Source organism: Prionailurus viverrinus, chromosome D3 (genome assembly GCF_022837055.1).
Source record: "Prionailurus viverrinus isolate Anna chromosome D3, UM_Priviv_1.0, whole genome shotgun sequence".
NCBI classification, from domain to species: domain Eukaryota; kingdom Metazoa; phylum Chordata; class Mammalia; order Carnivora; family Felidae; genus Prionailurus; species Prionailurus viverrinus.
The window spans coordinates 21,311,810-21,334,234 of record NC_062572.1 but is presented as its reverse complement, the minus strand read 5'-3'; the positions used below and the strand labels follow the sequence as shown (position 1 = coordinate 21,334,234).

The 22,425-nt window shown below is 46.2% G+C and overlaps 2 gene segments (V, D, J or C); both read left to right on the top strand.

Annotated features, from left to right (window-relative positions):
• Positions 1-3,262: 3,262 nt before the first annotated feature.
• On the top strand, positions 3,263-9,739 carry LOC125149364 (immunoglobulin lambda variable 5-37-like). The segment is given in 4 exon segments: positions 3,263-3,421; positions 3,543-3,863; positions 9,545-9,596; positions 9,724-9,739. Coding segments are annotated over 4 exon segments (435 nt in total).
• A 3,928-nt stretch (positions 9,740-13,667) lies between these two features.
• Positions 13,668-14,334, top strand: LOC125148939 (immunoglobulin lambda variable 1-40-like). The segment is given in 2 exon segments: positions 13,668-13,780; positions 13,892-14,334. Coding segments are annotated over 2 exon segments (486 nt in total).
• The last annotated feature ends 8,091 nt before the right edge of the window (positions 14,335-22,425 follow it).

Sequence of the window (22,425 nt, the reverse complement as noted above, 5' to 3'; positions counted from 1 at the left end):
CACATTGGGCTCTGTGCTGAAAGCTCGGAGCCTGGAGCCTGCTTCGGATTCTGTGTGTCCCTGTCTCTCTGCTCCTCCCCTGCTCGCACTCTGTGTCCATCTCTCTCTCTCTCTCAAAAATATATAACATTAAAAAAAAATTTTTTTAGATTTCAAAACTCACTAAATCTCACTTATGAAGCTATAGTAAACATGAATGTGGTACCTGCCTAAGGATAGACATAGGGATAAGTAAAACATATCTCAGAGGCCAGAAATGAATCATTCATCTATGGTCAGTTGATTTTCAAAAGGATTCTCAGAGAATGTACTCTGAAAAAAAAAGTTCTCTCCAACCAATGGTGCTGGGCCAACTAGATATCCACACACAAAAGTATGAAGTTAGACTCTTACCACATACTATAAACAGAAATGGATGTAAAATGGATCAAAGATCAAAATTTTAGAGCTAAAACTAAAAAGATCTTGGAAGAAAACAAGAAGGAAATCCCCATGAGTTTTGAGCTTGGCAAGAGATTCTTCACATAGGATATCATAAGAAACACCCAAAAAAGGGGGGGGGGGATGATCATCAATTGGGCTTCTCAAATGTTACTATTTTTGTACACCCAAAGATACTATCAAGAAAGAAAATGCAACCCTAAGTACAACCACATCTCCCAGAGGCCACTGAAGGAGATAAGAAATGCTTGGGACAGCCTAGCTCCAGCCATGGGTTCTCAGTAGGACTGGGACCACCATGGTGTAAACTCTTCTCCTTGCATTCTCTTCTTACCACACAGGTAAGGACGGTCCTCGGTGATCCAAAGCAGCCTCTGAGCCTATGTCCACACCTTTGGATCAGACCTCCAAGCAGCTTCACCTCCATCCCTGCCCCATCACCCATGAGTGTCTGTGTTTGCAAGTTCTTTCTGCCAGCTTGTGCTGACTCAGACACCCTCCTTCTCCATATCTCTGAAGAATTAAATAGACTCATTTTCACCCTGAGAAGTAGCATCATTGTTGTTTTAAGAAATATGCATAATGGTGCCAGTAGAAGCCATGGAACCCTCGGTGGTATCTCCTGCGATTCAAGGCAGGGTCAAATACCACACCAGAGATCCCAGTGCCCTGTCGTTTTCTGGATCCAAAGATGTTTTGACCAATGCATCTGTTCTGACGTCTCTGGAATCTCGTGTGCAAGGAAGTGACTCTTAGTGTCATATATGCCAAGATAGTACCAACGCTTACACAGTGCTTTAGATCCATAGGGAAGTGAGATAAAATCTCCCTCCACTCTCTAGACCTGGTGGCATCCCCTGTCAAGAGGTTCCAGGAGTGACTTTTGTTGTCAGATCTTCCAAAAGATTATTTGTTGTCCGGGAATAAGATGATCTGAGAGTGCCATATCCCTTCCTTCAGTTATATCTTCAGAGTGATCCTTATTCACCCTGTGGTCATATTTTTGAAGGCAAACTAGCTTGTTCAGAGTTACAAATGACTCAGTGGAGGAGAGCCTGGCTGTCTCAGTGGTTAGAGCATGCAACTCTTGACCTTGGGTTCGTGGGTTCAAGCCCCACTTTAGGTACAGAGGTTACTTAAAAACAAACTGTTGAGGGTCACCTGGGTGGCTCAGTTGGTTGAGCGTCCAACTCTTTGATTTCAGCTCAGGTCATGATCCCAGGGTGTTGGGATCGAGTCCTGTGTCAGACTCCACACTCACTTTCTCCCTTTTTCCTGTGATAGAGCTCTGCTGAACTCCTGAATTCCCTGGTGCTGGGCAGTGCCTTCCCAATGAACAGATCTGAACAGATCCCTTAACAAGGAAGATAGACAAAATGACTATTATACATGGAAAGTGATTTCCAACTTCATATGTTATTGTGGTATTACAAATTGAACAAGGACGTACCAGAGGCCTCCCATGACCATGGATAAAGTTCAATACATTGACAGCACCAATACTACTGAGGATGTGGGGCAGCAGGAACTCTCATTCACTGCTGGTGGGAGTGCAAAAAGCCCCATCACTTGGGAAGATTCCTTGGCAGTGTCTTCCACGGCAAACAAAGCCTCAAGGATATAATGCAAAAAGAACAGTCCTACGGATTACTCTAAATGAGGTTCTTGTGTGCAAAAGAGAATATGCACCTAAATGTTTCTTGCTGTCTTATTTAGGATTGCCAAGACCCCAAAGTGACCAACGCATCCTTTAGAATGAGTAAACAATATCTGTATGTCCACACATGGAATAGGACGCAGGAGAAAGACATGAGTTATCAGGCCACAAAACACATGGATGAAACTTCCATGCATATGTGTTAGTGTCAGAATCCACCGTGAAGAGTCTGCAACAGTGAGCAGGGGGGATGAGGGGCAGGGACCCAGGCCCCAGCTCCAGGCCCTGGGTCACTGTGCATCCCGTGTCCACCAGAGTGTGCAGGTGCTCCCCCAATCCCTCAGCTGGCAGGTTCCCTCTCCTTGTGTCTAGCAGGTGCTCTTGATGATTTTCAGAGACAGGATTGCAAGTCTCCCAGAACACGGAGGTGAGGTGGCAAGATGGCCTTGCAGTGGTCCCTGCTGGATGCCCAGCCCTGCTCTGTCCCCACACCTGCAGCACCCTCATCAGGGTTTGCTGTGTCTTGTCTCCCCTGCTCTGGAGGGATGCGGCATGCCCACATTACCTGTACTCCTGCGTGAGTGTGTGCCCCCTAGGTGAGCTCCTGTCCACATCCGGCACCCAGAGTCAGCATGCATCGTCTGAGCTGTACCATTGGGACAGATGGTTTCTATTCCCTCTTCCGTGTGTCTTGTCCTCAGCTCCATAGTGGTTCACAGGTTGTACTGAGTCAGGACTGCATGTGTCCCTCTCATCAGACCCCATCCATGGAGGATGCCTGATGTAGAGCAGGACCTTTCTCTTTCCCTGGAGGGTCACTCTCAGGTGGTGGAAATACAGGCACCAGGGAAGCCTGCATTGGGAAAGGAGAGGTTCACCCAGACACCAGCAGGGGGCACGGTGACAAGGTCTGTGGCTTTCTACAGGAAGGAGGCTCCCTGCTGAGTAGCCTTCCAGAGTAGAAAGCCCCAGGGCTGGACCCCTCGTTTCCAGTGGGGACAGGGCAGGTGTCTTCTCTGTTCCTAGCGGAGTCCCTGAACCTGGGCCTGTATGTGGTCCCAGCAGCTGCTTCTTCCAGGCCCACCCAGGGGGAAACTAGTGCATCACACAGTCTTCCTATCAAGGGGCTGCAGACCTCTAAGTGCACAGGAGCGAGCAGCAGGGGTGGGTCCCATTTGCATGAGCAGCCCCTCCTTTTGAGCTCTGTGGACTGGGGATAAGAGAGGCCCAAAGCAGCCCAGCCCTGGCTCTGCGGTCTAGGAAGGGCGTGTGTCACCATGGCCTGGATCCCCGTCCTCGTCGTGCTCCTCTGCCACTGCACAGGTAGGGACAGGACCCAGTGTCCCAGGGTGGGCCTGCAGCCAGAGTGAAACCCCTGTGGCTCAGCTCCCTAATCCCACATGCGCTGTTCCTTCTCTTCCCTCTGCTGTGTCTGTGTTTGCAGGTTCCCTGTCCCAGCCTGTCGTGACTCAGCCAGCCTCCCTCTCTGCATCTCTGGGAACAACAGCCAGACTCACCTGCACTCTGAGCAAGGACATCAATGTTGGAAGCTATAGCATATACTGGTACCAACAGAATCCAGGGAGCCCTCCCCGGTATCTCCTGTACTACTACTCAGACTCCAGTACACAGTTGGGACCTGGGGTCCCCACCCGCTTCTCTGGGTCCAAAGATGCCTCGGCCAATGCAGGGCTTCTGCTCATCTCTGGGCTGCAGCCTGAGGACGAGGCTGACTATTACTGTGCAATCGGGCACAGTAGTGCTGGTCACAGTGACACAGACACATGGGGAAGTGGGACAAATACCCAGCCTGCTTAGACCACTGTAGTCTGAGTCTCTGAAGTCTAATGTAAATTGAATGCACAATTACTATACTTGGGTGTAGCTACTGGATCTGAATGTCCTTCTTCCCAGTTTCCTATCAAACCTGTGTAAACTCTACGAAAAAAAGAAAAAAAAAGCAAAGAAAAATGACAACAACAATAAAGCAAACCAAAGACAACAAAAAAGTTATAATGATGCAGAAATTTCGCCTAGTGGTTCACACGTAAAAATTAGAGCCTGTGGATTTCGCTTTTTTTCTCTTCACAAGGATCCATCAACTTGCCTTAGTTTTCTGATCAGAGTCTACAGACCGTGCCCACAGCAGACAGTCCTCCACAGCATGGCCTGTGTTCCTCCAGGGGTGAGAGCAGAGGCCCTCCCTTCCCTCCAGGCTCCTGTGCTCAGGGCTGACTGAGTAGCTCTGTGTCCCAGCGAGGAGACACTAAGGAATCACAGACACACAGCTGGCCTGGCCCACTGGCTGGGTACCTGCCGTTCATTTGTGATGTCAGGAGAGGGTGACTGCCCCTGGGAGAAACTGTGTGTGCCAGTCAGCAAACTTCTCAGTGGGGCTTGTGAGGGACAGGTGGGAGTGCCACCAGTGCAGCAAAATTTTTAGTCTGCTTGGGAGATTTCACCAACGTGACTTCCCTACAGCTGACACCATCGGGGCCCATGGGCAGCATGTGGCTGGTTTCTGGAGCCCAGAAGAATGGACTGTGTCTTCCTCTCCTCTCCTGCCGCATTGGGGTTGTCCGTGATCCATGCAGTAGAGGGGCTGCGGGACACTATGTTGTATAAAGGAAGTCGATCCCATGAGTCCTTCCAGGAGAATGTCTTGTCATATGTGACAACATGGACGAACCTGCAGGACATGACCCTAAGAGAAATAAGGCCTACACAGAAAGGCAAATGTTTTTTTATCTCATTTATATGTGGAACCTACAGGAAAAAGATAATAAAATCTCTGTCAATTTTTAGTGATGAGGATGAGTTAGAATAAGGTAACACATATAAAGATGGGAAAGAGATTGGTGTGAGTGCAACTTCCTTAACATAAGTGGGATTTTCATCTAGTAATTTTTACTTATGAAATACACACAACAGGAAATTTACTCTTTTCATTACTTTCTTGTGCAATTCAGAGATATGAAATATATTCGCCATGTTGGGTGACCATCACGACTCTCCATTTCTCAAAGCTTTTTATCATCCCAAACAGTAACTGTGCACCCAGGAAGGGAATGGGTCACCTGGGTGTACAGAGAAGCCAGAGCCCCAGGAGCCCATGCCAATGCAGGAAGCAGCAGAGGGCACAGGGCAGCTCCCTTGGGGCTCTTTGCTGATGTGGCCTGACCCAGGTGGGAGTGTCGTTAGACTGTGCTTCTTACCCCGGAATGACCATGTGGGTGCACGCTGCAGCCCATGGCACGGGGATCCGTGTGCCCGCTGCAGGGGGTCCAGAAACTCCAGCTTTCTTTCCCAAAGTGTGTCAGGGAACATCCTTGAGAACTGAGGACCTCCTATGAGGCATCTGCTATATGATTCATGCTTATTCTTGTCTGAATTCCCTGCAAAATCCATGTGTGCTCTCCTCCAGAGTCTGAGGAAAGGCCTCATTTACAGTCTACATTCTCTGTGCTTGTCAAGCGGAACTTGCACTTATTTCTGGTCTTTTTATTTATATTATTTGGGTATTTTTAGGTTTATTTATTTATTTTGAGAGAGAGAGAGAGAGGAAGGAGCAGAGAGAGAGGGAGTGAGAATCCATAGTAGGCTCAGAACCTGGCTCAGGGCTCAATCACAGAAGTGGAGATCATGACCCGAACTGAAATCAAGAGTCTGACACCCACCCTATGTCTGGCCTTTTCAATCTGTACCATTGATATATGTGTCTGTTTGGGGACTGATACCATACCAATTATAGGTAATGTAGAAAATGCAAAGTTTGATAGATGATAGAGAGATAGAATATACTCACGTGATCTATAGCCATGCACCGTCATTGATCTACCTCATCGAGGTCAGAGCAGAGGGTAATGGGGACTGGCCTGCCAGAATGGGAAGTGAGATGAGAAAACTGAACTGTCCCCCCAGGTCTCCCAAAAAAGGTTGTGGAGGGGCGTGCATGCTCTCCACTCTTGTGCTCACTGGGCGGAAACATCATCCCCCAGTGGTCGATGACTCTTGGCCCCAACAACACAAGTCTCTAAGTAGTGGGAGGAGCCCAGGGTGATTCATGCTGAGGAGGCCCTGTGTGTGCAGCAAGGACTGAGGTGTGGTGGCACCTGAAGAAACCCTGAGGGAGGAGAAGATCTGGCCCTGTGTGGGGGTGGACAGTATGCCAGGCTGACTGAAGTCCTTAGTGCCCTGGTGTCTCTCTCACAGCTCCAGGATGTCCCTTCCAGCCATGGGTGCGACTGGACACTGAGACAGCAGGGGGCGCTGTAGGCCTGTGCCTGAGTGGTGTCTGCGTGGGGAGGGGTCCCAGCTGAGCACCCAGGCCTGGAGCCCTGCCTTGTGCCCCCTGCAAAATTGTGCCTAGAGGAGTTTCCCTAGTCCCACCCACCCCACACTCAGCTGTCACCACATTCAGTCCCAGGGGAGGGAGAGATTTGCATGAAGGCTTCCTCTCTCTCTTCCAGGAAGGGAGAGGATAAGAGAGGCTTTGTGCAGGTCTCTCCCTTGAGGGCTCAGGACCACAGCCTGGGGTATCTCCACCCTGGCCTGGACCCCTCCCCTCCTCACCTTCCTTGCTCTCTTCTCAGGTTACTGGCTGTGGAAAGAGGAAGAATTGCTTCTGGGGGACCCCTAAGTTGCTTGTTTCCCCCATTTTGAGAACACACTGTGAGTAATAACCTGATACTGACCTGTGTCTCCACTGCTCTGTTGCTGGTCCCGGGCCCTGTCTGTGTTGACACAGGAAGCCTCTTTATCAGGGTCTGTGGGCTAGAAGGTCACCCTCACTCTCACTGGAATCAGCAACAATGTTGGGTCGTATTATGTGGGCTGGTACCCACAGATTCCCCACCGTGTCCCCAAAGCTGTGATGCTCAGAAGCACTAGGCCCTCTGGGATCCCACCTGGGTTCTTGAAAACAGGGCCTCTCTGATCATCTCGGGCCTGCGGCCTGAGGACGAGGCTGGTCATTACTGACACAGTGCTCTAAGCCCGTGGGCAAATGATACAGCAACGTGCCCCAGTTTCCCATGGTCACTGCCAGTGACAAATAAACAGGGAGACCGTGGACACCCTGGAGGGTCTGAGGGTCTGACTCTCTGAGCACAGAACAACTATGAAGAGTCAGTGACAGTAGCTGCGTCTTGTGTTGTTTTCTTCTGAAAATAAGACAAATCTCTTAAGATAATTTACAGGCATAAAGTGCAGTGATTTAAATGGTACGATTCAGTGGTCTGTAGTATGTTTCCTGAGTTTGGCAAACATCATCAGGATCAAATTGACAACATTTCCATCACCTGCAGAAAAACCCCTGACCCCCGAGCAGTGAGTCCATGGCCCCCCTGCATCAGCCCTTTGGAGCCAAAAATTCCTTTCTGTCTGCAGTGATTTTCCTGTTGTGCACATTTCACAGGTGCCGAATCACAGACCACGTGCCCCCGGAAGCGCACCTTTCAGTGGCATCAGCGTGTGCATTGTTGTAGGAACATCACAGGCACCATATTTAAATACAGGGAACGTTTCATCGTTTCATCAAGAGATGTGTTCATCTTGTGCCGAGGACACGCAGATCTATCTACATGGCTGCAATTTTAATAGAGGCTGTCGAAATAACATAATTATTTTCCATGATGGTGTGTAATCACAGATTCTTCTTTAAAAGTTTATTTTCCGATGAATATTGTCCCCCATTGTCATTTTTTTTTATTTTGTAGATTTCTGCATGCTGAAATTTTGTTCAATAATTTAGCCGGTGTTGTTTATTATTATGAAAAATAATATTATGTGTTACGGTCCATATTTCAAGTTTTTGTCTCATACATTTTTTCTTTCCTTGGGGTGGGGTGTGGGCTCTGTGGCCTTTCTCTTTTTCCCATTCCCTCATGCCCGGCAGACTGTACATGTCTCCTCCCCACTCTTTTTCCTTAGTGAAATGTTTCCAGAGGGTCCTTCCTGATTTGGGTTTCTCACCCATCTGCCCACAGCACTGCATCTGAGACCTCCCGTTTCACTATTGCTCGCCCTGGATGCCCGTCCTGGGGTCAGGGCTTGGGTCTCTCCACTTGCTGTCCTGTGTCTTCACTCTCAGGGGCTTTTTCGAGTGATGGTGGTTCAGACCCATGGCTAGCTTTCCCCTTCTGTCACCCCAGCCTTTTCGGGAACTGACTTCTCTTTCCACTGACGCTCATGATTTGTGGTGTGAGCCTGGGAGCGAGGCCACCAGGGATTCTGGGCTGGTTTTGTGTTCATTTATCATTGATTTTCACTTCCAGGTTGGAGAAGTTGATACATAATAAGTCTCATGTGGATATTACTTCAGCTACCCAGAATTTTTCATGAAAAATATTGTTAAGTCTAAACTAATAACAATAAAAGGAGACCTCCCTTAACAACACATACCTTTAAAATTATTTCATTTTTTTCTAACTTACTTTGATATAAAAGGTGAAAATGAGCAGACAAAGATAATTTTAAGAAAACTGTTGCTTAATATTTGTCTGAAATTTCTTGTTAATAGACTTAAAGGTCACTAAAACCACAGGTAGAGAGTAGAGAGAAGGCAGGTTTCCCAGTTAAGGGATGAAATATACTACTTAGTGTTGGAGCTACTTTGAGTTCACTCCTTGGTGAGGTACAGGCAGAGGCTTCAGCAGATGCTGTCACCCAAAGGAAACTTTATTTGCCACAGATAAGGGGATCAGGGACAAGAATTATCAAAGCTGTGACTCCCTGAGTGGAGGCGAGTGGGTTCCTTTCGTTCGGGGTTAGGATGGATACCCAGAAAAGGGAGTTTTGTCATCTTATGCAAGAGTGGGCATGAGGTTGTATAGGAATGTGGAGAATAGGAGCTTGTGTCCCCATCATGTGGTAGGTCAATGAAGCTTGTCCTCCTCCTAGGGCAGAGGCTTAACGTTATAAAGAGGCAGAGGTCCCTGGAGGACACTCCCTGGTCCATCTGCACTGGTGGAGCTGTTGCAGGAGATAAAACTGGTCTAGGCTCCCAGGCTCTTTCTGCTGTTTGCCTCTGAAATACTGGAACATTCCTGTGAAAAAGAGGGGTTGTCAGCGGGGGTCCTGCTGGTGACTGTTTTAACTTCATTAACCTGTGGGGCAATGTTTCAATTCTGCAAAAACAACTCAAGCGTGTGCTTTAGGTCAAAGTTTACTTTTGTTCCTGCACTGGGACTTTTCCTCTGGTCATTGTCTCTGAAGCACTCAGGCTATTTCCTGGCCTGGTGGAGACTGGTATGTTGGCATCTCCTTTGTTCTCCTCAAACCCTGAACTCCTGACCTTGTTGCATTTCTGTTTTCTTTTCCTCCCAGGATAGTGCTCAGTATGGGTGCTGTGCACGTAGAACCTGCAGGGCACAGACCACAGAAAATAGCTGGGAGCTTCAAATGAGTGCTCTTGGGGCAGGAAAGCTGTCTCCTCTTTATATACAGAGATTGTTTTCCCACCTGGGACCCCTTCAGTACTGCTTTCAGATGGCTTAGGGTATTTAGTTTAAAAACATGGTGCTAAAAAGCGGCCCTGGACGGCTTAGTTAAATGTCTGACCTCAGCTCAAGTCATGATCTCCTGGTTTGTGATTTCAATTCCCAAGTCCACCTGTCTGCTGTCAGGAAGGAGCCAGCCTAGGGGCTAAAGCAGACAGGGGAAACAACCTCAGGGTTAACAAGGCACCTTTTCTTTTGTTAACCATCTCTGCTCTGGGCTGCTTTGCCTGCAGTGTAGAGGTCTTTAGCTCAATTTACCTCTTTACCTAACTTGGTCCTTTCCTCCAGTGAAAGCAGTTTTTCTGCTATAGTACTAAGTTGGAGAGTGCTTCTGTCCTGAACGCCTAATCTTGCTTACCTCATATACCTTTGTATGGGGAGCCTTTGTGCCTGATCTTATTTTAGGCCTTTTCCGCTCCCTCTCTACTGTGGGGGTTTTGCACCCCTTTCTATTCTGGGGTGCCCTTACATCCCCTTAGTCTTGGGGTGACAATCTGGTTTGCCCAAATTCAGTTGTGAGCATCCTATGGCTTTGTATTTCTTTATGTCGTATTAACCCGTTGGTGTAAGCCCAGGGGACTCCTAAGCTCATCCCCCACAGTGAACATCATCTTTGGTCGTCAATAAGGAAACAAAACACGAGCCTGTTAACAATTAGTGGGTGATGCCATGAAACTTATCTTCTAGCTTCTACTTTCCAGTGTGGATTCTGGATGGAAGATATTTTCTCACTTCAAGGAGACTGAGGAAGTCTGTGCACTGTAGATACGGACAGCCCTAACAACGGACGACAGACAGGAATGTGAGAAATGAAGGATCACAGGGTGTCTGACTTGGGATGCCCCAAAGAGCAGCAGGGTCAGTAATCATGGCCATGTGCACCTGCAGCCAGGCAGCTGGGGGCTCAGCTGCAGAGGGAGCAGTATTTGGATTTGATGGGGTGGGTGGTTAGTAAGGCGGGTGGGATTAAACCTTGAGGGGTATGTGGGATGGATTGTGATCATGCTAATGATGACCCAGGATTTTAAGAAAGTGAGGAGGGATAGGGAGTCTAAGGAAGTGAAGAAACCAGCAGGAGAAGGGCGAGAGAAAATGCCATTTTTTCCATGTCACAAGTATCCTCTCACCCACCCTCATATTGGACAAGAGGGAGTGGTATCTCTCTCAGCAGGCTTCCTTCCTTGTCTCCTTGTCTCCAAAGTAGAAGTAGAAATAAACCAGTCGTGATAAAAGTCAAAGTATTAAATGACAGATGAGGGGTCCCTGGGTGGCTCCGTCATTTAAATATCTGACTTGGGTTCAGGTCATGATCTCATGGCTACCGAGTTCAAGTGCCATGTCGGGATCTCTGCTGACACCTCGGAGCCTCCAGCCTGCTTCCCATTCTGTCTCCCTCTCTCTCTGCCCTTCCCCCACTTGGGTTCTGTCTTTTTCTCTCTCAAATATATATAAACTTTTAAAAAATTAAAAAAGAAAGACAGATGAAAGCATCTCCCTCACTCTCTCAGGTAGGTTTAATTCTCTTCCACTTCCTGCACAGCTTAAAACCTATTTGGGCTCATGGAAAAGAAAGAATGAATATATGAATGAGAGTGATAAAAGTTTTCAGAGAACCAACTATAAGGAGTACATCTTCAGTTTGGTAAAGAGAACTATAAAACACTTCCCCTTCATTGAACACACGGAGATGGAGCACTGAAACCTTTCCCACCACAGGTAGGGAGCAAGGCCACCATGTCCTATCTCAACACTGCTGTTTCACATAGGACTGGATGTGCCCGTCAGAACCATAATGCAAGACAAACAATGAGAGGCATACAGATGAAGAAGAGCAAGAGACAGTTGCCCAATTCCAGGTGAGAGAATGATCTCCACGAAAACTACAAAGGAAGCTACAATTAATTATGCAAATATATAAATTCAAAGAGTAATAAATAATTTTGGAAACATTTTAGAATAAAGACATCATGGAAATATCATATAGATGTGTATATACTAGCAATAAACTGGTGAAAATAATTTTTAAAAACCCTTAAAACCACTCCATGAAATATTTAGGGGCATGTTTATTAATACAGGTATAGGCCACAGTTGCTAAAATCTGGACAATGCTGGTAAATGTAATCAAAGTGGACCTAAAACAATGGAAAGATATGTTCTGTTCATGGATTAGAAGACTCATTATCGTAAATATGCCAGTTCTTCCCAAATTGGATAAAAGTGTAATTCAGTTCCTGTCCTAGCAAGTCAGAGTGGTATGGATAGAGGATAGACCCATTGGCCAAGATAACAGAACATACAACCCAGAAATGGACCCACAGAACTAAGGATAAACAATTTTTTTTTTCAAAGTGAAGAAGCCTTTCCGAGGAGAAAGGATGGACTTTAGGACAAATGGCCACAGAACAATTGGATATCCTGAGAGAGAAATGAATCATACATAAAACTCATTTTATATATATTAAAAAATCACTAAAAGGATTATAGAAATAACTGTAAACCTAAAGCTGTAAACATAAAAGGAGAAAATATTCAGGATCTAGGGTTTCTATAAAAAAGTGTAGACAAGATACTGTCAGGATAACCCATGAAAAAACAAAAAAAGAAAAACAAAAAATGACACTTGTTAAACACGACTTCATCAAATATAAATTCATTGTATTGCCTTTTCTTCTTAAGGTAGTAAGCCAAGGAAATTACCTAAAAATATAGAAGATTAACATAATACTCAATTTAATGGAAAGTAGTTGGAATCCATTGCTTTAACGCACAGGAGTTTTCAAACATTCACGAGATAGACATATTCTCAATTGTAGGCCAGAGGAGGGACATGAGGTCTGGAGTATCTTCTGCAAAGAACTGGCAATTTACCATTTAATTGAGGTAAATGCCTCCAAATCCTATGGACTAGGGCTTGTTTGGAGACTGAAAAATGCTACATTGATCACGGGCAACACTAGAGGATCATTATCCAAGATTCAGCTCAATGATGTGTGAATAAACAGAAGTGAGGAAACCCGCTGGGCTCTCAAGGTTGTGGGACACAGTGGGGTGTGTGCCCTTCAGCCAGGAGGGGGCGCTGTGGGACTGCCCTGTGGTCCCTACACAGGGCCTCAGTGGGGACCATTCACTAAAAGGAACCTGGGACTGGGGAATGGGCTCTGTACTTCCTGAGGGAGACTCAGCAGCTGCATCCCTTCTGGTGTGGCAGAGTCCCCACTTGAGCAAGGACATGTGTGTTGTCTCAACAGGTGCTTCCTTGCAGGGGTCTCCCCAGGGGTGAAACCAACCTCCATCGTCCCCAGTATGTGATGTGAGGTGGCAAGAGTGACAGCTGACAAAGATTTTCAGTGTGGAACCCTGTAGGAATGCACACGAGGGATATGGGCTTCTACCCACGACCTGGAGAAAAGGTGTCCTTGTGTCCTCAGTGCTGAGGGAGATTCTCGGAAAGGAAAACTCTCAGACCAGAGAGGAAGCAGGGAAGGGGGAAGAAATTGGCCTCCTGCACAGACCTGGCCATGTGTCAATGTGGACCCATCGCTCTGTGGCCCTGATCCTCATCTGTGTGGTTGTACAAGAGTCACCACGTCAGTCCTGCCCCATCAATAATAGCCAAGAGCGCTGTGGACAGACTCACTATGCAGAGCCAGAGGAGAGCACAGTGTGTCCTCAGGGGATCGGAGGCCACACAGGGGACACCTGTCCTGTCCCGAAGGAAGGGGATGGTGGACAGAGCAGTGGGAAGGCAGGAACTCTGATGAGATCTGCTCACCATGTCACATATGCTGTGTCTGGGCCTGGACACCAGGGGGTGGTCGTCACCTGCTTCTGAGGGTCGGCCATGATTAGAGCTGGGACCCGTATGTGGACAAGCCTGTGCCCTCTGCTCAGGACTCCAAACTGTGACCTCCCCTCTCCTGGCATGGCCCCAGAGACCACCTCCCCGTCCAACCCACCTGACATCCTCAGGCAGAGGGACTTGACCCAGGGTCAGTGAAGTGTCAGAGAGCTGCTGGTCTGATTTGCATGGATGGGCCCTCCCTCTCTCAGAGGATGAAAAGGGGAAGGAAGGGATTAGAGGAGATCTGCTCAGCTGTGGATCCACAGAAGGCAGGGTCGGTGATGACCTCCACCATGGCCTGGTTCCCTCTTCTCCTCACCCTCCTCATCTACTGCACAGGTGACTAGATGAGGGAACAGAGGAAGTGGTCCAGGGAGGACACGTGGGCCTTGGATTCTCCTCTGGTCTCTAGACCCCAGCATGATGCTCTCTTTGTCTCTCCCCTTCCAGGTTCCTGGGCCCAGTCTGAGCTGACTCAGCCGCCCTCAGTGTCTGGGGGCCTGGGCCAGACGGTCACCATCTCCTGCGCTGGAAGTGCCAACAACATACGTATTGTTGGTGTGAACTGGTACCAACAGTTTCCAGGAAAAGCCCCTAAACTCCTCATCTCCGCTTATAGCAATCAACCCTCAGGGGTTTCTGGTCGATTTTCTGGCTCCACGTCTGGCAACACAGGCTCCTTGACCATCACTGTGCTCCAGGCCGAGGACGAGGCTGATTATTACTGCACGTCTGCTGACCCTATTCAAAGTGCTGACACAGTGCTCCAGGCCCGTGGGGAAGTGAGACAAAAACCTGCTGTCCCCACACTGATGCACTTTCCTTGTGCAGCCCCCACCTTCTGCCAACACAGCTGCTTCCCTAAAACGGAGGTCTGAAACCCAAACCAGTGAACTTTCTCTTGAGTATGTGTCCTTGTCCTCTCAATTCAGACACCAAACCCTGTCCCTGTAGGAGCACATTTTCTGTTTTATGCATACTGAGCAGAAATTCCTGGATGCTGGGGCCGGTTGCCCTGGGGACAGAGTCCTTGAGGATTGTGTCTGCCTGCTGGCGCTGCCATAACATAATACCACCCACTGGGTGAACAAATCAAAAGATATTTATTTTCTCACAGTTTTGGAGTCTAAATGTCCAAGTTCAAGGTGGGGGCAGGTTTGATGTCCCCTGAGGTCTCTCTACTTGGTTTGCAAATTGTTACATTCGTCCTGGGTCCTCACGTGGCATTTCCACGTGTGCTCACCCATGCTGTGTACCTCTTCTATAAAGTCTATAAAGTCACAATGTGGGTTTCCATATAGGAATCTATGGGGACCCAGTTCAGTCCATATCAAAGCACCAGGACAGAACCAGCGACACAGAGCATAGCTGTGCCTGACTGAGGATAGTCAACCGTCCACATGCTCTACATGCGTGGCATTGAGAGAACCCTCACTACATGACCTATGTGGGCTCGGGGCTCAGATCACAGTACAGAAATGACAGGGAGGGTCCCCATGCTCACAGAGCTGACACCGTCTTGGGCAAGAAAGAGGACACATAAGCCAGATGTACTGTGTCTCACACTGACTTCCCACATGGGGAAAATGTGTCTGCAGTCCCAGGTAATGTCCACACAACATAACGTCTGGATGACAGAGACCGGCCCTTACTGACCCACTGGTAAGAAACCCCAGCTTGGGGCGCCTGGGTGGCGCAGTCGGTTGAGCGTCCGACTTCAGCCAGGTCACGATCTCGCGGTCTGTGAGTTCGAGCCCCGCGTCGGGCTCTGGGCTGATGGCCCGGAGCCTGAAGCCTGTTTCCGATTCTGTGTCTCTCTCTCTCTGCCCCTCCCCCGTTCATGCTCTGTCTCTCTCTGTCCCAAAAATAAATAAACGTTGAAAAAAAAATTAAAAAAAAAAAAAAAAAAGAAACCCCAGCTTTCAGGATGACTGGATCAAACCACCCCACCCTCTGCCCTGACAGCATCATGACAACCAGGGAAGGGACACCTATTGCTTTGGGTAACTCAGTGACTGTCTGGTGGGACTTCGACTCACTGACTAACCGTGTAGTTGGGAGAGTTGGGGTCCAGGTAGAAGAAAATGATGGAAGCTTCGCCAAAGAAGTCCCAGCCACCTGTACCATCTTCCCTCCATCCTCCATGTTATTCAGGTCGGAGCATGGACTATGGACAATCTGCACAGGGGACACAGGCCAGGGTCTTTATGTCTCATAAAACTACAGCTCAGCCCCCAGACCATTCTGATGCCCCTGCATCAGATCAACTCCAGCCCAACACACCCTCAGTGGCACGAGGTTCTGACCTGCAATGCAAACAGTCCCATGAGAAATAGAAAGCAGAACACATATTCCTACTCTGATGGCCTCCTATTCCCCGAGGTTGTTAGAAGGTACAAAGTTTTCCAGAAACCTTAATGGTGACCATTTCTAGACCACCACACACCTGAGACCTTTTCTTTTGCTCTCACTCTGTCAGGTGAGGAACAGACTCAGGGGCCAGTGTAGGAAGCACTCTTTTGTCCACACAGTCCATATGGGGCTGCTCCTGCTCTCAGGCTCCCTCAGTCACCTCTGTGTCATTGCTGAGTGTTTCCACCTCACAGGGTCCTGGTCACAGGGAGTCAGATCACTGTCTGCCTGATTCCAATGCCACTGTGACTCTGCCTCTGAAAGACACAAAGCTTACTATTAAGAGTCACAAATGAAGTCTCCTGGTTTTCCCACACTTGGAACTCTCTTTGTCAGTGTCCCACCTAAATGTTCTTTCTCTATTCATTAATGTCATGTTACATCTCCAGGCCCAGGGTCGTTTCTTTTCCCAAATTCCACTCTTCCCCTTATCCCTCCTCCCCTTTCCACTCATCAGTTCATGAACCTATACCGTCATCTCCTGTCTGTCGCCACAGTAATGTGGGGTGCATTGCAGGAAAAACACAGGGTCATTAAAGAAGGGTTTACTTCCTAGGAATCACTCCAGGGTGTAAGAGAAGTCATTCATTTTTTAAAGAATTTTTTAATGTTTATTTATTTATTGAGAGAGAGACAGAGAGAGAGGGAGAGCATGAATAAGGGAGGGGCAGAGAGAGGGAGACAAAGAATCTGAAGCTGGTTCCAGGCTCTGAGCTGTCAGCACAGAACCTGATGTGGCGCTCAAAGTCATGAATCCTGAGTGAGACCTGAGCTAAAGTGGGACACTTAACCAACTGAACCAGCCAGGAGCACCTAGAAAAGTCATCTGCCCTTAAAGATTTCAGCCTCAAATGAATTTTTTTTTACATGTCAAATATTATTTTATTTATTTATTTTAAATATTAAGTTTATTGTCAAATTGGTTTCCTTACAACACCCAGTGCCCATCCCAACATGTTCCCTCCTCAATACCCATCACCCACCCTCCTCTCTCTCCCACCCCCATCAACCCTCACTTTGTTCTCAGTGTTTAGAGTCCCTTATGGCTTGCCTCCTTCCCTCTCTAACCCCTTTTTTTTTCTTCCCCTTCCCCGTGGTCTTCTGTTAAGTTTCTCAGGGTCCACCTAAGAATAAAAACATATGGTATCTGTCTTTGTCTGAATGACTAATTTCACTTAGCATAACAGTCTCCAGTTCCATCCACATGGCTACAAAAGGCCATTTTTCATTCTTTCTCTTTGCCATGTAGTATTCCATTGTGTATATAAACCACAATTTCTTTGTCCATTCATCAGTTGATGAACATTTAGGCTCTTTCCATGATTTGGCTATTGTTGAAAGTGCTGCTATAAACATTGGGGTACAAGTGCCCCTAAGCATCAGCACTCCTGTATCCCTTGGGTAAATTCCTAGCAGTGCTATTGCAGGGTCATAGGGTAGTTCTATTTTTAATTTTTTGAGGAACCTCCACACTGTTTTCAGAAAGGCTGCACCAGTTTGCATTCCCACCAACAGTGCAAGGGGGTTCCCGTTTCTCCACATCCGCTCCAGCATCTATAGTCTCCTGATTGGTTCATTTTAGCCACTCTGACTGGCGTGAGGTGGTATCTCAGTGTGGTTTTGATTTGCATTTCCCTGATGAGGAGCGACGTTGAGCATCTTTCCATGTGCCTGTTGACCATCTGGATGTCTTCTTTAGAGAAGTGTCTATTCATGTTTTCTGCCCATTTCTTCACTGGATTATTTGTTTTTCAGGTGTGTAGTTTGGTGAGCCTTTTTTAGATTTTGGATACTAGCCCTTTGTTCGATACATCATTTGCAAAAATCTTTTCCCATTCCATTGGTTGTCTTTTAGTTTTGTTGATTGTTTCCTTTGCTGTGCAGAAGTTTTTTTTATCTTGATAAGGTCCCAATAGTTCATTTTTGCTTTTAATTCCATTGCCTTTGGGGATGTGTCAAGTAAGAAATTGCTGCGGCTGAGGTCAGAGAGGCTTTTTCCTGCTTTCTCCTCTAGGGTTTTGATGGTTTCCTGTCTCACAGTCAGGTCCTTTATCCATTTTGAGTTTGTTTTTGTGAATGGTGTAAGAAAGTGGTCTAGTTTCTTCCTTCTGCATGTTGCTGTCTAGTTCTCCCAGTACCATTTGTTAAAGAGACTGTCTTTGTTCCATTGGATATTGTTTCCTGCTTTGTCAAAGATTAGTTGGGCATACTTTTGTGGGTCTAATTCTGGGGTTTCTATTCTATTCCATTGATCTATGTATCTGTTTTTATGCCAATACCATGCTGTCTTGATGATTACAGCTTTGTAGTAGAGGTTAAAGTCTGGGATTGTGATGACTCCCGCTTTGGCCTTCTTCTTCACAATTACTTTGGGTATTCAGGCCTTTTGTGGTTCCATACAATTTATAGGATTGCTTGTTCTAGCTTCAAGAAGAATGCTGGTGCAATTTTGATTGGGATTGCATTCAATGTGTAGATAGCTTTGGGTAGTATTGACATTTAACAATATTTATTCTTCCAGTCCCTGAGCACGGAATGTTTTTCCATTTCTTTATATCTTCTTCAATCTCCTTCATAAGCTTTCTATAGTTTTCAGCATACAGATCTTTTACATCTTTGGTTAGGTTTATTCCTAGGTATTTTATGCTTCTTGGTGCAATTGTGAAGGGGATCAGTTTCTTTTTTTGTCTTTCTGTTGCTTCATTATTAGTGTCTAACAATGCAACTGATTTCTGTACATTGATTTTGTATCCTGCGAGTTTCCTGAATTCATGTATCACTTCTAGCAGACTTTTGGTAGAGCCTATCAGATTTTGCATGTATAATATCATGTCATCTGCAAAATTGAAAGCTTGACTTCATCTTTGCCAGTTTTGATGCCTCTGATTTCCTTTTGTTGTCTGATTGCTGATGCTAGCACTTCCAACACTATGTTAAACAACAGCAGTGAAAGTGGAAATCCCTGTCGTATTCCTGATCTCAGGGGAAATCTCTCAGTTTTTCCCCATTGGGGATGATATGAGCTGTGGGCTTTTCATAAATGGCTTTTATGATGTTTAAGTATGTTCCTTCTATCCCAACATCTCGAGGGTTTTTGTTAGGAAAGGATGCTTAATTTTGTCAAATGCTTTTTCTGCATCGAATGACAGGATCATATGGTTCTTATCTTTTCTTTTATTAATGTGATGTGTCCCATTGATTGATTTGTAAATGTTGAACCAGCCCTGCATCCCAGGAATGAATTCCACTTGATCCTAGTGTATTATTCTTTTTATATGCTCTTGAATTCGATTGGCTAGTATCTTGTTGGCAATTTCTGCATCCATATTCATCAGGGATATTGGCCTGTAGTTCTCTTTTTTTTGGGTCTCTGTCTGGTTTAGGAATCCAAGTAATGCTGGCTTCATAGAATGAGTCTGGAACTTTTCCTTCCCTTTCTATTTTTTGGAATAGCTTGAGAAGGATAGGTATTATCTTTGCTTTAAATGTCTGGTAGAATTCCCCTGGGAAGTCATCTCCTCCTGGACTCTTATTTGTTGGGAGATTTTTGATAAGTGATTCAATTTCTTCGCTGGCTATGGGTCTGTTCAAATGTTCAATCTTCCTGTTTGAGTTTTGGAAGTATGTGGGTGCTTAGGAATGTGTCCATTTCTTCCAGATTGTCCAGTTTGTTGGCATACAATTTTTCATAGTATTCCCTGATAGTTGCTTGCATTTCTGAGGGATTGGTTGTCATAATTCAATTTTCATTCATGATTTTATCTATTTGGGTCATCTTTCTTTTCTTTTTGAGAAGCCTGGCTAGAGACTTATCAATTTTGTTTATTTTTCAAAAAAACCAACTCTTGGTTTCGTTGATCTGCTCTACAGTTCTTTTAGATTCTGTATTATTTATTTCTGTTTTGATCTTTATTATTTCTCTTCTTCTGCTGGGTTTGGGGTGTCTTTGCTGTTCTGCTTCTATTTCCCCTAGGTGTGCTGTTAGATTTTGTATTTGGGAGTTTTCTTGTTTCTGGAGATAGGCCTGGATTGCAATGTATTTTCCTCTCAAGACTGCCTTTGCTGCATCCCAAAGCGTTTGGATTGTTGTATTTTCATTTTCATTTGCTTCCATATATTCTTTGATATCTTCTCTAATTGCCTGGTTGACCCATTCATTCTTTAGTAGGTTGTTCTTTAACCTCCATGCTTTCGGAGGTTTTCCAGACTTTTTCTTGTGGTGGATTTCAAGCTTCATAGCATTGTGGTCCGAAAGTATGCATGGTATGATCTGAATTCTTTTATACTTATGAAGGGCCATTTTGTGACCCAGTATGTGATAGATCTTGGAGAATGTTCCATGTGCACTTGAGAAGAAAGTATATTCTGTTGCTTTGGGATGCAGAGTTCTAAATATATCTGTCAAGTCCATCTGATCCAATGTGTCATTCAGCGCCCTTGTTCCTTTATTCATCCTGTGCCTAGATGATCTATCCATTGTTGTAAGTGGAGTATTAAAGTCCCCTGCAATTACCACATTCTTATCAATTAGGTTGCTTATGTTTGTGATGAATTGTTTTATATATTTGGGGGCTCCCGTATTCAGGGCATAGACATTTATAATTGTTAGCTCTTCCTGATGTATACACTCTGTAATTATAATATAATGCCCTTCTTCATCTCTTGTTACAGCCTTTAATTTAAAGTCTAGTTTGTCTGATATAAGCATGGCTACTCCAGCTTTCTTTTGACTTCCAGCAGCATGATAGTTCTCCATCGCTTCACTTTTGATCTGAAGGTGTCCTCAGGTCTAAAATGAGACTCTTGTAGACAGCAAATAGATGGCTCTTGTTTTTTTATCCATTCTGACACCCTATGTCTTTTGGTTGGAGCATTTAGTCCATTTACATTCAATGTCATTATAGAAACATAAGGGTTTAGAGTCATTGTGATGTCTGTAGGTTTCATGCTTGGAGTGATGTGTCTGGTACTTTGTGGTCCTTGCTACATTTCACTCACAGAATCCCCCTTAGGATCTCTTGTAGGGCTGGTTTAATGGTGATGAATTCCTCCAGTTTTTGTTTGTTTGGGAAAACCTTTATCTCTCCTTCTATTCTGAATGACAGACTTGCTGGATAAAGGATTCTCAGCTGCATATTTTTTCTGTTCATCACATTGAAGATTCCCTGCCGTTCCTTTCTGGCCTGCCAAGGTTCAGTAGATAGATCCGTCACTAGTCTTATCGGTCTGCATTGATATGTTAGGGTGTGTTTATCCCTAGCTGCTTTCAGAATTTTCTGTTTATCCTTGTATTTTGCCAGTTTCACTAGGATACGTCAGGCAGAAGATCGATTCAAATTACGTCTGAAGGGAGTTCTCTGTGCCTCTCGGATTTTAATGCCTTTTTCCTTCCCCAGATCAGGGAAGTTCTCAGCTATGTTTTGTTCAAGTACCCCTTCAGCCCCTTTCTCTCTCTCTTCCTCTTCTGGAATTCCTATTATACGGATATTGTTGTGTTTCATTGCATCACTTAGTTCTCTAATTCTCCCCTCATACTCTTGGATTTTTTTTTATCTCTCTTTTTCTCAGCTTCCTCTTTTTCTATAATTTTATCTTCTAGTTCACCTACTGTCCTCTGCCTCTTCAATCCGGGCTGTGGTCGCCTCCATTTCATTTTGCACCTCATTTATGGCATTTTTTAGCTCCTTATGACTGTTTCTTAGTCCCTCAATATCTGTACCAATAGATTCTCTGCTGTTCTCTTTGCTTCTTTCAAGCCCTGCGATTAATTTTATGACTATTATTTTAAATTCATGTTCCGTTATACTGCTTAAATCGTTTTTGATCAATTCGTTAGCTGCCGCTCCTTCCTGGAGTTTCTTTTGAGGAGAATTCTTCCATTTTGTCATTTTGGATAGTCTGTGGGGTGGCACAGAACTGCAGGCCACTTTCCCTGTACTGTCTGGAGGAACTTGTGTTGGTGGGCGGGGCCGCAGTCACACCCGATGTCTGTTCCTAGTCAACCGCTGGCATCACAGTCAGACTGGAGTGTACCTTATCTTCCCCTCTTCTTAGGGCAGGACTCACTGTGGAGTGGTGTGGCCCCCGTCTGGGCCACTTGCACACTGCCAGGCTTGCGGTGCTGCTTGTATGGGATCTGGTGTATTAGCCAGCGTGGATCCGCAAGGTGCACCAGGGAGGGAAGGGCAGGCTCAGCTCAGTTTGCTGTCGGTGATCCCCTGTGGGAGGGGCCCTGCAGCACCAGGAGGGAAGCAGGCAGACCCGTCCAAGGGATGGACCCACAGAAGCACAGCGTTGGGTGTTTGCTCGGTGCAAGCAAGTTCGGTGACGGCAAGTGGTTCCCTTTGGGAGTTCGGCTGAGGATGGGAGAGGGAGATGGCGCTGGCCAGAGCATTTGTTCCCTGAGAGCTGAGCTCTGTCTTCTGGGGCTCAACACCTCTCCCTCCCGGTGTCCTTTTGCCCTCTTGCTCTCCGAGCAGGGCTGTTGACTTTTAACATTCCAGATGTCAAGTCCCGCTGGCTGTCAGAACTCACAGGATCCGGCCCCTCCGCTTTTGAAAGCCATACTTGGG